The sequence below is a fragment of the Parus major genome, chromosome Z (genome assembly GCF_001522545.3).
Source record: "Parus major isolate Abel chromosome Z, Parus_major1.1, whole genome shotgun sequence".
In the NCBI taxonomy this organism is placed as follows: domain Eukaryota; kingdom Metazoa; phylum Chordata; class Aves; order Passeriformes; family Paridae; genus Parus; species Parus major.
Window position 1 is genome coordinate 59,400,665 of NC_031799.1, and position 13,197 is coordinate 59,413,861.

The following is a 13,197-nucleotide window of genomic DNA, read 5'->3' on the forward strand; positions in this document are numbered from 1 at the left end:
CTGGAGAGGGACTCTTTACCAGGAACTGTAGTGAAAGGACAAGGAATAACAGGTACAAACTGAAAGAGGGGAAATTTAGGTTACATATTAGGAAGAAGCTTTTCACTGTGAGGATTGTGAGGTACTGGAACAGGTTGCCCAGGAAGATTGTGGATGTCCCAATCCTGGTACTGTTCTTGGCCAGTTTGGATATGTGTTTGAACAATCTGGTATAATGAGAAGTGTTCCTGTCCATGGCAGCTGGGGTCAGGACTAGATGAACTTTAAGACGCATTCCAAACTCTTAGCATTGTATGATTCTGTGATCATATCCATATTTAGTATGAGTCTGTTTTTTATTTTATTCTGAGTAGCGCTCCCTGTGAAAAGAGATCTCAAGTACTCTCTTGAGGTACATTTTATTCTCTGCTTGCACAGACTGGGAACTTATTATCTCAAGCCAGAAAGTGAGTGATTTCAATGACAGAGCCAAATTATACCTCCACCTACTCTTGTTCACCTACTTGTCAGATATGGAAGGACATCTAGTCTTTGTCCTCATTTGTGCCCACATTTCCCTTTTCTCGAAGTGCATACCTGACCAAAACAGCTTTATCTTCCTGCTCTATAAGACTTGTCTTCTGCCGTCCCTGAATCTGTGGAAAGGCAGTATCTATAGGATTTTTTCACTAAAATCAAGGGAAATAGGGAGTATAAATTACTGACAGTTCCCATGAATATCACTTAACAGCAAAGCCTGCTTTACAAGAGCTCTAGTTCTGAGACACTCAGTTGTCTGGCAAAATTGCTTCTCGCACTAACTTACACATCTGTTATTCTGGATGTAAAAAGCATAAAAAAGTAATTGTAAGATATTTGCTGGGGTTGGTTTTAACTAAGGGATGGTTGAACATGGTGAGACCTTGCTGCGTGTCTGTAGCTCTCTAAGTGGATGCAGCATCACCAAAGGGTTTTCCAAATAGTCAGAGAATGCTGGAGTACACAAACACTCTATTCCCATCAGTCTTGCCCTAAAACACTCAAGCAGAAGATATGACAAACAATTACACCAGTTGTCTACAACTCTTCAGTTCTGTCCAAGACAGTTTTTTGAGAGTTTTCTTGCATTTATGGCTTCTGAAGTTGCAGAGTTCTTGTTACAACTTTTTATAGCACTGCACTGAAATGCTCCTAAAAAGATAATTTATCCAATTTGTCAGTCAGAAGAACAAGAATCAAAGAGACAACAGTAGGCATAAGAGAGATCAAGACATGGAAAGAATTCATTAATGAGGAAAAATGTTGTTATAACTTCTAGCTTAACTCTTGAGATTTTCTGTAATGCCATGTAACATATCAAGCATGTCACTTGATATGTTACATGGCATTACAGAAAGTAATTTACAAGTCACTAAAAGCTCACTTTCTATTCCCTGCTTCTTTTATCTCTGTGCATCAGTTATTGATGCACATAAACAGAAATTATTGTTTTAACAAAAAAAATAACAATAAAAATAATTATGTACTGCAGGAGTAGCTCTTTTTTTGACTGTGCACTGTGATGCTAGTTTGGTCTTTGAATGTAGTTTTTTTAATTGTTAGCTTCTTGTTTGAGTTTTCAACTTGCTTTCAGATATAACTAGAGAATTAGTTATGAGACTTACAGCATTTCTTGAACTAGGAGCAGAGGTTGAAAAGGTTTTTTCATCAATCTTCTCTAGGAAAGATGTAAAAGCAGTAGTAGGCTTAGATTGTAAGGTGTGACCTAAAATATAGGTTTGGTTATAAATGTTTACTGTGGAAAGCAACCATGTAAAGAGTAAATGTTCAAAAATCTTACTAATCATCTGTGAAAACTCACAACCTCTCATATTTCTAGGAGTTGAAAAATGTATAAGCATAACATTACTGTGTTTGGTCTTCCTATTTGTTCTTTTATAGTGTAAGGTTCATCAGTGGACAAATAGTCTGGTTTCACTGCTATGTGATCTGGCTGTTTTTTGCTACCAGAGCTGTCCTCATAGGATAAAGTATTAGAAGAATCTAATGCAAAGAGGACCTCAAAGGGTGGTGTCTCCAGTTTCTGTTGCCTGTGCAGGAAAGAAAAATTTTAAAAAGGAAGAGGGGGAAAAAAATTCAAGGGCTAAGAATTGGGATGGAGATGGGGAGCAATGGGGTTCCAGTCTGCTTTGTCTGCTCGTGTTTGTTCTTAACCTCCTGCCACCATTTGTGGTTGCTGGGATTTGCTGGCCCTCACAGAGTACTGTAAGGAGTGGCTGCAGCCAGAGTTGTGAGGAGAATTGCAAGCTGCTTCTAAGTGCTGGCTCTACCATGTTTGCCCTCCACCTCTCCCAAGATCCTACCTTTGGTGTTTGACTAAGTATTTCTTTCTTTCTCAGCTAAGTTTGAAATACAAAAATAGGGCTTTCTTCATATTTCTGGGATGACTGAGTTGGAAGGAAGTAACAGAATCTTATTCTAGCTTAATCTACGTATTTGGCGTGTTTGGCTAACCATCTGTATTTTCACTGCATTTCAAGCTTAATGCTTCTCTGTCAATGTTGAATCTGTGCCCTTGAAATGAACAATAATAACTGACCTGTCACAGTGAGGGTGGCTGTGACAAGCCTTTAGGTCCCCTGACTTCAGGGCTGAGGGTGGGGAGAAAATAATTAGGAGTGGGAACAATGGAGTGCCCAAAAAGAAAACTACTTTAATGACAAATAAAAAAATGATGCCCTGAAACTAAGTGCAGTGTAGGGACAAGCTCCAAAGACCAGAAACCAGGGAGAATTAACAATATATAGTTTTGGGTGTGGAACATACTAGAAATAACATCATACATAGAACACAAGTAACCAATGGGTGAGTAGAATATGGATAATTAACAGTGCCAAAAGGCTCTTGGGTGGAGATTTCAGGCTTGCCCTGAATTAAATGAATGTTTCCCAAGGCTTGATGCTAAGGCTTGGTTTGCTAAGGATGAAGTCTGGGTCCCAGTCAAGCTGGCTCCCACATTGACCAAAAAAAGCCCCAAAAATCCAACCAAAAAAAGAACCAAAATAAAAACCCCCACGACCTTTTCCACCACTTACAGTGCTGAAGTGAGAGGTAAAAACGGCAGTTGGGTGGGAGTAGTTACAAGTGTGCTGAGAGCTATGCAAAATATTTATAGTGAATCCTGAGTATCCAAGCAAATTTGCTTTTTAAAGATGTGCCAAAGTGTGTGAACCTGTCGGGTAAGACTTAGCCAAGTTTAGACTAAATCTGAGCTGGGTGCAGTTTGCCAGAAAAGAATTTATGGCTTTGGCTTTGAGTAGAAGTTGCAATATTCAGCATGGTGTTGGCATAGCTGGCTCTGCGTAAAGAGAAACTTGGCAGTGTATACTAAAGCTTCAGATGAAACATTAGTATGACTTGTTCAAAATGATGAAAGCACAGTATTCTTTTCATTATTACAGACTATACCTGTAACCTGTTTATCATTAAATTAAAACTTTACCAAAAATGAAGGCATTCAAAATAAGTATATCTCAGGGCAGACCTGTAAATGCATTTTCAATTTAATGATAGATACATGAATTGTTACTTTTCTTCATTCCATTTTTTAAGGTGGCTTCTGTTCTTGTCTTTGTGTGTGTGTGGTGGCAGTTGGCTGGTTGAACAGGGCATGCCTGCCAACATGGTATGGGTCTTGCAGTCCTGAATTACATTTACTTATCCTTGATTACATTTATTGTTTTTTCACTTGTGATGTTAGTTTTTAGGTCTTTATCTGTAACTGACACAAATCTTGTCCTACACTGCAAAATGAGGTGTAACTGCCTAAGGAAGCAAAGTGCAGATAAGCAGGTAACGTTCACAGTTGAAACTGTGATAAGATAAATTGCACGATCAATAAGAATTACAATGGTTTCATCAAAACTGACTCTTAATGGCAAATAAACATTCTAACACTTGATACACAGCAGGTCCAAAGTCTACTTACTAAGTGCAATCATCAGCTGATGGAGCTGCACTACTTCAGTTTTACAACAATTACTTTGAATGCTAAGAAAAAGAGTCACATTTAAACAAAAAGTCTTTGATTTATATTTCAAAGCTTATTATTTCTGAAGAGCCATGAGTAGGAGAGGTTAAGTGATGGCTTAGGATGTATCATATGACTAAGATGATACTTCTGTCATAATAGCAACAATAAAAGATTTTCAATCTGCTCTCAAAATAAAATATGATTGAAGAAATAATGGCAAAATAAATTGTACATTAAAGACTGCATAGAAAAATGCCATGCCTGCAATTTATCATAATCATCTCTAAAAACAAGGAAGGAAGGGAAGCAGGAAAGGAAGTAAAACTTTCCTTGCAGAATGAAATAGAGAATTATATATTTTTTGTTTTCCACTTGGCTCACATTATTAATACTACTGCATGTATGAATATTCAGTTCCATAACTAATCAAAAAATTATTTGGAAAGACAATATTATAAAATTTGTATCATGCATTGTACAATAGCACTGATTATGATTTCTTGAATATGAGTCCTTTCATTTTGTGAGTAATTTTATTGCTTTGCAGAGACTAGCTTTTGAACTTAGTGAAACTTGCAATTTATTTATATTAATCAGACTGGTAATTTTCCCAAAAGAAGTAGGCAGTTGTTATGTAAATCAGGGTTAATCCACAGCAGTCTTCAACCAGTCAGTGATGGAAAACAACATAAGAACTTCCCATGAATTAATGAAAATCCTAGGGAAGTTCACAAGAGATCAGCCAAGGCATTGAATAGCACACTACCAGAAGTGGTAGCAGCACCCCTGACCATTGACAGCCATCCAAGAACAGTGTGACCACGAAATTAACAAGGGAAGGACTTCCTAGGACTGGTTGCCAAGAGTAAATTAGCACAGTCCAGACAGAGAATGAAATTAAATCTCACCCTGATAAAATTAAAAACCTGAAGACTAACTGAGGAGTAAAACATCATACAGAAATTACAGTAATGACAGAGTGTCAAAAGCTGATCCAAGTAAGGACAACTCTCTGTTGTCAAAGATATGTTTGTGTGCTTTATTGTGATCCTACCACCTGGCATGAATAAAGGTGTAACTGCAGAAATAATAGTGGGATTTTTTTAGCCACCGTCTTCCAAGGATCAGAATGAACCATTTCTGCTAACTGAAATCTATGATCAGACCAAGAGGTTAGCTTTCTTCAAAGCCCTGATTTTGCTTTGAGTATTCTCTTTTAGAAAAGCAACTTCTAATGATATCATGTGATGATATTTAACTAACAAAATTTTCTGAATTAAATTAGGAACTCTAAGAGTGTCTCTGAAGAGTGCCAGCAATTTTTGTAAGTGCTGATACATACCCAGAAGCAAGTTGTGAAACTGCTAAAATGGAGTGATGAAATTAGTTTTTGTTCACAAAAGTCCTCCTAAGATACTTTCAATTTATATATAGAAATACCATTCCTCTGAAACAGGTGATAGTATCTGAATGCTCTTCTCATTAAAAAACAGGTTCTATAATTTCAGGGTAAAGTATCTCAGACATGGTTAAAATACCTTTGGGAGAAGTATGGTGTATATTAGTTTAAAAATAAGTCTAATGCCTTGTTGTGTTTGTGTTTATCAGAACAATAATAAAACCATGTGATACAGTAAGTATCTTGGTTTTCTCTCTGTATGTAAAAAGGTGATGATGAAAGATTTTTTGCTTGCCTACAGTCTGTTTTATCCTTACTCATTACTAGTAACAGAGTGAGCTCAGTTTTCATATTTAGACATCCTGTAGCGTCATCACAGCAAGTTAGAACAGAGTTAGAGCAAGAGAGGCAGAGAGACTCTGGGTGCTCAGTGTGCATTGAAGGTTTTCTGTGGATCAATCCTCCAGTTCTACATGGGATCTCATGAGGTATAAAATGTATTAATGTATTCTGTCCCTAATTTGCTAGCTTCTTGCAGCTACTCCTCAGAATAAATAAATCAATCTGTTGCACAGATGCATGAACACATGCATGAACAAAACCCCCTCACCAATTATATTTTGTACGTATATACAAAGAAAAATTATTCTTCTATAGAGAAATTTCCACAGTCTCTTTGGGCAGGTTGTTCCAGTGCCTAGTTACCCCCACATGAAATATGTTTTCATCTTATCCTATCCTATCCTCTTCCCCGTTTCAAGTTAGGACCACTCTCTCACCTTCTGTTATGTCCCACTGCCTTCTCCATGATTGTCTCTTGTAAGGTGAGCTACCTGGTATAACCTAGAGCAGCACTGAGGCTGCTCCCACCTCACTGAACAAAAGTATCTCATCAAACTTTTCCATCTGAGCTTTCTTTCAGACAGTTGTACCTGTGTATATATGGATGGTTTTTTCCCTTGACATAATAGTGTAAAAGAGATGATGAACCAGACCAATTTGATGAGATGAAAAAGTAAAAGTTTAATTGTCTTCCATCAGCAAAAACCAGCAAAATAACTAGCAGCTGTTGCAAGCAGTCTTCTTGCAGGCTTGTTTCAAATAGTCACCATGTTTGAGAACTCTGAGTTCCCTGCTTGTGTTCCCTCCTTTGGGACAATCTAATTGTCTGCTTGAAGTGGTTCCCACCTTCCTCTATAAGAAATGCATTACTACCACTTTTTCTTTTGCTTTACTGTGGCATTGTACTAACACCACTATCATAATGTAAGCACGAATAAAATGAGGTTAAATGTTTTGCAAGTTGTCCTGTGGGCCCAATGCACAGAATTTAAGTAGAATTGCTATTAAATCCTCCAGAGTCCTAGTTCTTCAGCTTAGTTGTTCAGTCTGCTTCCATGGAGCGCAGTTCAAGCTCTTAGATTATCAGTCAGTCATTGCAGTCTTGGACCCAAGAGATTGTCATGGCCCCCAAGCACATGACTGTGAGTTGAGGAGCATGGCTCCCAATTTATATGCAACAGCAGAGATTACTGGCACTAGGCTGAGATTTTGGGATTTGAGTTTTTGCATTTAGGTTAGGGTATTTTTATGAAAATTTCTATGAAAAAAAAAATATTTCACACAAATTTAACAGAGATGTCATTGTCTGTGTTAATATCCACATCTGACCAACCTCTTTGAATCCTTTTGGAGGGTGTAGGTTTCTGGCAGACATAGCAAAAATTGACTATTCTCTTCATTTTTTTCTTAGTCCAATCAGCAAGGACAAGGTCTGTGAGTCTCTGAAAAAGTACAGTAGTTCCACCTTGGCTAGAGCTGTGTATATGATAACCACAGAAAATATATATTACAATGCCAACAATCTTACTTTCATAGCAATTTATGATTTTTTTTACAGTATTAAGGTTGAAGTAAAAAGGAACGTAAATAGAGTCAAAAGTATGGCAAAGGATAGTTCAATTCTCAGACTGGTGCTTTTGAAAAAACCCACTGAAAGTGTGAAAGCTGTGGTTGCACTGACATAATCTAAATATCTGCATGTTGCCCATGCTCTTTCAGAGTAAACAGCCTGGCAGCTGCTGGCTTGACAAGGAACAGAAATCCATGTGATTTACTGCATGACATATTCATGTGCACAGTCTTTGGAACTCAGTGCTGTTTAAGCAGGAACATTTGACTTGTTTTGGCTTCCTCACCACCTTCCTGGGGGTTTTTAATAGGCACATAGTGTTGTCAGAATATGACCACAAAACTGTTTTGATGCTTCAAACAAAACCACAGTGATGGTACAAGGAAACTCACATCTACAGAGCATTATCTTTTTGAGATTCTAGATTTTGAGAAGAATGTAGGTGAAAGAAAGTTCCATCCTTTGTCCAGCCTAACAAGGAATTCTCTGCCCATCAAGAACTCCTGTGCACATGTATTGCCTACTTAGAATGTTGGGTTTCATTAAGTTCATGCTTCTGTTTGTGTCTTACAAATTGCTCTAACATTTTACAAGAAGGGAGAAGGAAAATGCAATTTTCTGGTTCTGCTATCTGTCTCAGCCTTTGACTTCTCCTGTCCTTAGGTATTAAAATAATCTCCCTGTGTCCATGTGATTATTATGGAGGGACTCAGAGGAGTTGTCTCATCCATCATCCATCTGCAAAGAGTTACATCAGAACACAGACTGTTAAGGAGATAATTATGATACTGTGTGTACTTGTTTTAGAAAAGTGAGTGTCCACCCTTGAGGCTACACAGGACAATGACTTCTCATGGACCTCGTATGCCAATGCCTTGTGTCCCTGCAGCTTCAAAAGATAGGGCTGTGCAGGATCTTCAGCTAATGGATTTTCTTGAAAAGTACAAAACCACTTGAATTGTGTGTGCAGCTTTTGTGGCTAGGCCCTCAGAGACTGAACTGGCAGAGGCTACTCTGAAGTTTGTATTGTCACTATAATCTGTTCTTCTTGGGGTTTTTATCCTTTTCATATCCATAACAAATTAAATAAATCCATTTGCTAGCCTCATTATGTTTGACTTATATCAGAATCCTTGAACTTGTTTATAAAATGAAAGGATAATTTACTTCCTTTTCAGTGTCTCAAACATGTGTTTACATCTATTTTATGGAATGTATTTACTTGTATATATTACAAAGAAATTTCCTCTCGGTGAACAGCTCTGAATTGTCATGACAAATAAACAATAATCTGGAAAATAAGGAACATCTTTTCTCAAAATAGTTTTTTTAGTTTTTTTAACTAAAAACACTAAAAAAACTATTTTTTTTTGTTTGGTAGCTTTCTGTTTGGTAGCTTTCTGTTAAAAAACTCACATGTAGTGCTGTATACTTTTATTGCACCTGTGTGAGAATATTTACAGTGTTTAACCAGCTGAGATTGAAATCCTGTCGAATCACATTACCTTACTTTATGTGTCACTTGGGACCAGATAATTTTGTCATATCATTTTGGTAATAGAAATTATCAGTCTATATATCATGAAGTGCTGTTGAGTATTTGCAGTCTCTTATTTTTTCAAGTATTTTCAAAATACCTTTTGTTAAGAATTCACAAATATTATTATATGAAACTCCCTTACTATTTGTGATCCCAGTTAGTACTTCCATGCCAGTGGATACCTTTAAAATTAATTGTTCTGTTTAGTACAGTTGGCTTCAGGATTCTAGAGAACAATGTGAATAAAAAAAAAAATATTGCAAATGTAATTCTATTGCAGCAATAATAATTAGTAATTATTGAACAGGTTGGTTTCTCAGTTGGACTGGATTATTTTCCCTCAGCATTAGCACAACTTAAAAATTAAAGTATGTCAGATTTCATACGGAGAAGTTCAATTACTGGTTTTCTTTACAAACACAAGACATGGTTATAATACTTTTCTTTGCTCAGTCTAAAGGTCAAAATTAGCAAGATTTAAAGAAGAGCTGCAGAAGCATACAGCGGAGCCTCTGTTGTAATCAGAAATGAAAATCAGTGCTGAATTAGTGCATATCACAGAAAATCTAATTTATAGTTAAGGTATCTTTGACAGCAGCAGCACAGTTTGCATGAGGTAAAGATTAAAAAAAGACAGCAGGTTAGTATAAAAATGAAGAATTGTGGCTGAGGAGCAGCAGCCAAATACTGTGATAAGGGAGGCCTTTAACCTCATTTTAACTGTTATGACAACTGTCAAACTCAAGTCGGTTTTGTTGGTTTGGGGTTGTGGCTTTCCTTTGCAACTCCATAGGTTCCACCAAATAAGAATTTTTGAATACGTCTGTGTGTGTGTGTTTATTAGCTGAAGAGCTCAGGATATGAACTTGTAACTTTTAGATCTCTGATAGGCAGTGATGTCATCCATTATTTTGCAGAGAAAGCTCTGAACCAAGCTGCCTGCATTTCACAGGCTGATGGTCTCTTTCAATCTCTTTTTAAGGGTCTTTATGTGTTTGTGGTGTATTTTATCCTGCACAACCAACTTTGCTGTCCTGTGAAAGCAAGTTACACTGTAGACATGAATGGGCATACAACTCCAGGATCAGCATTTTTCACGCATGGCAGTGGCCTGCCAGCTGCGGGAGGAGAGATCAGCAAGTCCACACAGAACCTCATCAGTGCTATGGAAGAGGTAAGAGTGCTCTGTAGTCATTAACTTGTTTCTTTATAAATGTACTTGTAGATGTCAACATTAGTTCTGAAGTGTAACACATGGGAATGAGATGCTAAATACGATATGTTGTCTTTGAAGAGGAGTTTTTTTCATTTATTTTAATGACAGAAATAGTTCTTTATCCATGTTATTCTTGGAACTTACTGTGCCTTATCATTCCACCTAAAGACTTCACCCTTTCACTCTTGAGTCTTCAGTTTATTATAGAGTTTGGTTAAAGTGCCAAAAGTAGATCATGAGAAATCAAAATAAAATATTAATTCTTTCCACTTACTATACGTTTTAGATGTGTTTTAAGTACTTAATTTCTCAGAGTTATGATGTTCAAAACTTCTGGAAATTGCAATAAAGTTAGAATAAAATTGGAATGGAATGGAATGGAATGGAATGGAATGGAATGGAATGGAATGGAATGGAATGGGGAAAGGGAAAGGAGGGGAGTGGAAAAGGGAAAAGAGAAAGGGAAAGAAAAAGGGAAAAGGGAAAAGGGAAAAGGGAAAAGGGAAAGTGTAGTGGGTTTATCCTTCCTGGATGCCAGTCACCCACTAAAGTAAGTGTCTCTCTCACTCCCCTCTGCAGCTGGACAGGGGAGAAAAAACATAGCAAAGGATTCATGAGTTAATGACTGGGGGAAATCATTCACCAAACACTGTCACAGGCAAAACAGGCTCAAATTAGAGATATTAATGTAATTTATTGCGAACAAAGAGCAGCAAAATGAAAAAAATAAAAAATACTTTAAAAACATCTTCCCCTCCTCCTCATCAGCCGTCCCTCTTTCCCAGGTCTAATTCCTCCCACAGCAGCACAGGGAGACAAGGAATAAGGGTCATGGTCAGTTCATCACCCGTAGCTTCTCCAGCTCCAGGGAAAGGAGTCATTCCCATGCTTGAACATGGGGTCCCTTGCACAGAAGACAGTTCTCCATGAGCCTCCCCAGTGGGAGTCCATCCCACAGGCAAGAGTCCTCCCCAGACTGCTGTAGCATGGGTCTCTCTTCCAAGGGCTGTAGTCCTTCACAGACAGGCCCCAGCATGATCCCTTTTCTCTAAAGACCTCTCAGAGGGTCACAGCCTCCCCTCTGGAATCCCCCGGCTCTGGAGTAGGTCTCCTCTATGTAGATCTCTGCATGCCCATGGATCTCCAAGGGCTGCAGGGGCAGAGCTGCTTCCACATGGTCTGCACCACAGGCTGCAGGGGAATCTCAGCTCTGGCACCTGGAGCACCTCCTCCTTCTTCTTCTCCACTGACTCTGGTGTCTGCAGAGTTGTTCCTCTCACACTATCTCACCCTGCTTTTCCCTGCCATAGTTATATCTGCACAATAACCTTTCTTTTTCTCGATCTTAAATCTGTTATCACAGAGGCATTACCACCATTTCTAATTGGCACAGATTTGGCAGTGGGTACATTTTTGCAGCTGCCAGGGATTACTCTACCAGGCATGGATGAAGCTTCCAATAGCTTCTCACAGAAGCCACCCCAGTAGGCCCTCCTGTAACCCCCCTCCACTACCAAAACTTGGCCATGAAAACCCAATAAAGAAGGGAAGGAAAGGCAAGGAAAAGGCAGAGATAGATAGATAGATAGATAGATAGATAGATAGATAGATAGATAGATAGATAGATAGATAGATAGAGATGATGGATATTGATAGATGTAGATATAGATAGATACAATTAGTTTAAAAAGGCTTCCTGGTTCATTATAAAAGTGATGGAATAGCTGTTTCCAAAATCTCTTGGTCCTCAGTTCTGGTCATAATTTCCTGTTTATATACAATAGTTTTGTCGATTACTTCATTTCTGTGTCTTTTTAAACTTTGTAGGTGCCTACAGACTGGGAGAGGGCATCCTTGCAGCCTACTAGTCAAGCTAGTGCTGCATTTAAGCAGAGTCCACAAAATGGTAATGTTTTCCACCCTTCTGGAGGATTCAGTACCAGCTCATTAGTTGCTGATGAGGAATCACAAGAGTTTGATGACCTAATATTCGCATTAAAGACTGGTGAGTGACTTTTCCCTTCACCCCTCAAAGTTTGCTGTCTTGCTATGGTGTTATCATCCTAATGGTGCCACTGTTCCATGAGATACAGTTAATGAGGTCTCTTAATATAATCTGATTTGCAATGAAAATCTTAAAGCTCAGTTAACATGGGAATGTCTGATAGGACAACCAAAGAGGCAAAAGGAATCCTACCTGATAAGATGTGGCAGACACTACTAACCAAAGGCCACCCAGGTAAAGTACAAATGAACTTGCTTGGTAGCAGGAAATCACCTAAATGATCTTTAGGGATATCACTAAGCTTTGCAAGAGACAACAGCAAAGTATTTGTGAGAGTAGCAGATTAAGTGACCTGGCACACATAACTTCAGAAGCTTGTTCCCTTCAGTGATATCAAGTCAAACTGGATGGAAGACTGGGAATGCTGATAGTAAAACAGTGTTTTTATTAAGTTCATAATGCTATATATCCTAAACTAATTTACATTGTAGGAAATGCCTCTAATTACGGGGCTCTCTGTTGCTGTCAGACACAAAATGATTCACACAGATGCAGCTTAAAGTGAGATGAAAGAAGAAAAACGTTTATTTGTTCTTTCAGTATTTACAGGTTTTCAACAATGACCAGGGATTGGATTGTCATGTTACCACCTTCCCAACCACACTGGTTGTGAGAGATGTCCATCAAAAGGCATATCTTTAATGGAATGTATAAACACCTATGTTTATAGTTATTTTCCTGGGAAAGTGGCTAGAAATTATGAAAACAATATTGAAAGGCCTGATTCTCAGACCAACAGCCCTCAACATGTGAAGGACATGGACTGATTCCAGAGGAGGCCATGAAGGTGCTCAGAGGCCTGGAGCACCTCTGCTATGAGGAAAGGTTGACAGAGTTGGGGTTGTCAGCCTGGAGAAGGAGAGGCACTGAGGAGAGCTTTGAGTTCCTTCCTGTACCTAAAGGGACTACAAGAGAGCTGAAAAGGGACTTTTGACAGGGGCATAGCGTGACAGGACAAGGGGAAATGGCTTTGAACTGAAAGAAACCATGTTTAGATTAGGTGTTAGGAAAAATTCTTCCCTGTGAGTGTGGGGAACTTAGAAAAGCTGTGGC

General features: G+C 38.4%; 1 protein-coding gene across 9 annotated transcripts in view; it reads left to right on the plus strand.

Moving 5' to 3' along the window:
- Positions 1–13,197, plus strand: part of ADGRV1 (adhesion G protein-coupled receptor V1) — a 284,918-nt gene that overhangs the window by 259,845 nt on the left and 11,876 nt on the right. For all 9 annotated transcript variants that reach the window (XM_015652741.3, XM_019005246.2, XM_019005242.2 and 6 more), the window contains 2 exons: positions 9,846–10,037; positions 11,907–12,084. In XM_015652741.3, the coding sequence (XP_015508227.1) occupies positions 9,846–10,037; positions 11,907–12,084 (370 nt within the window). The remainder of the gene's footprint in view (positions 1–9,845; positions 10,038–11,906; positions 12,085–13,197) is intronic.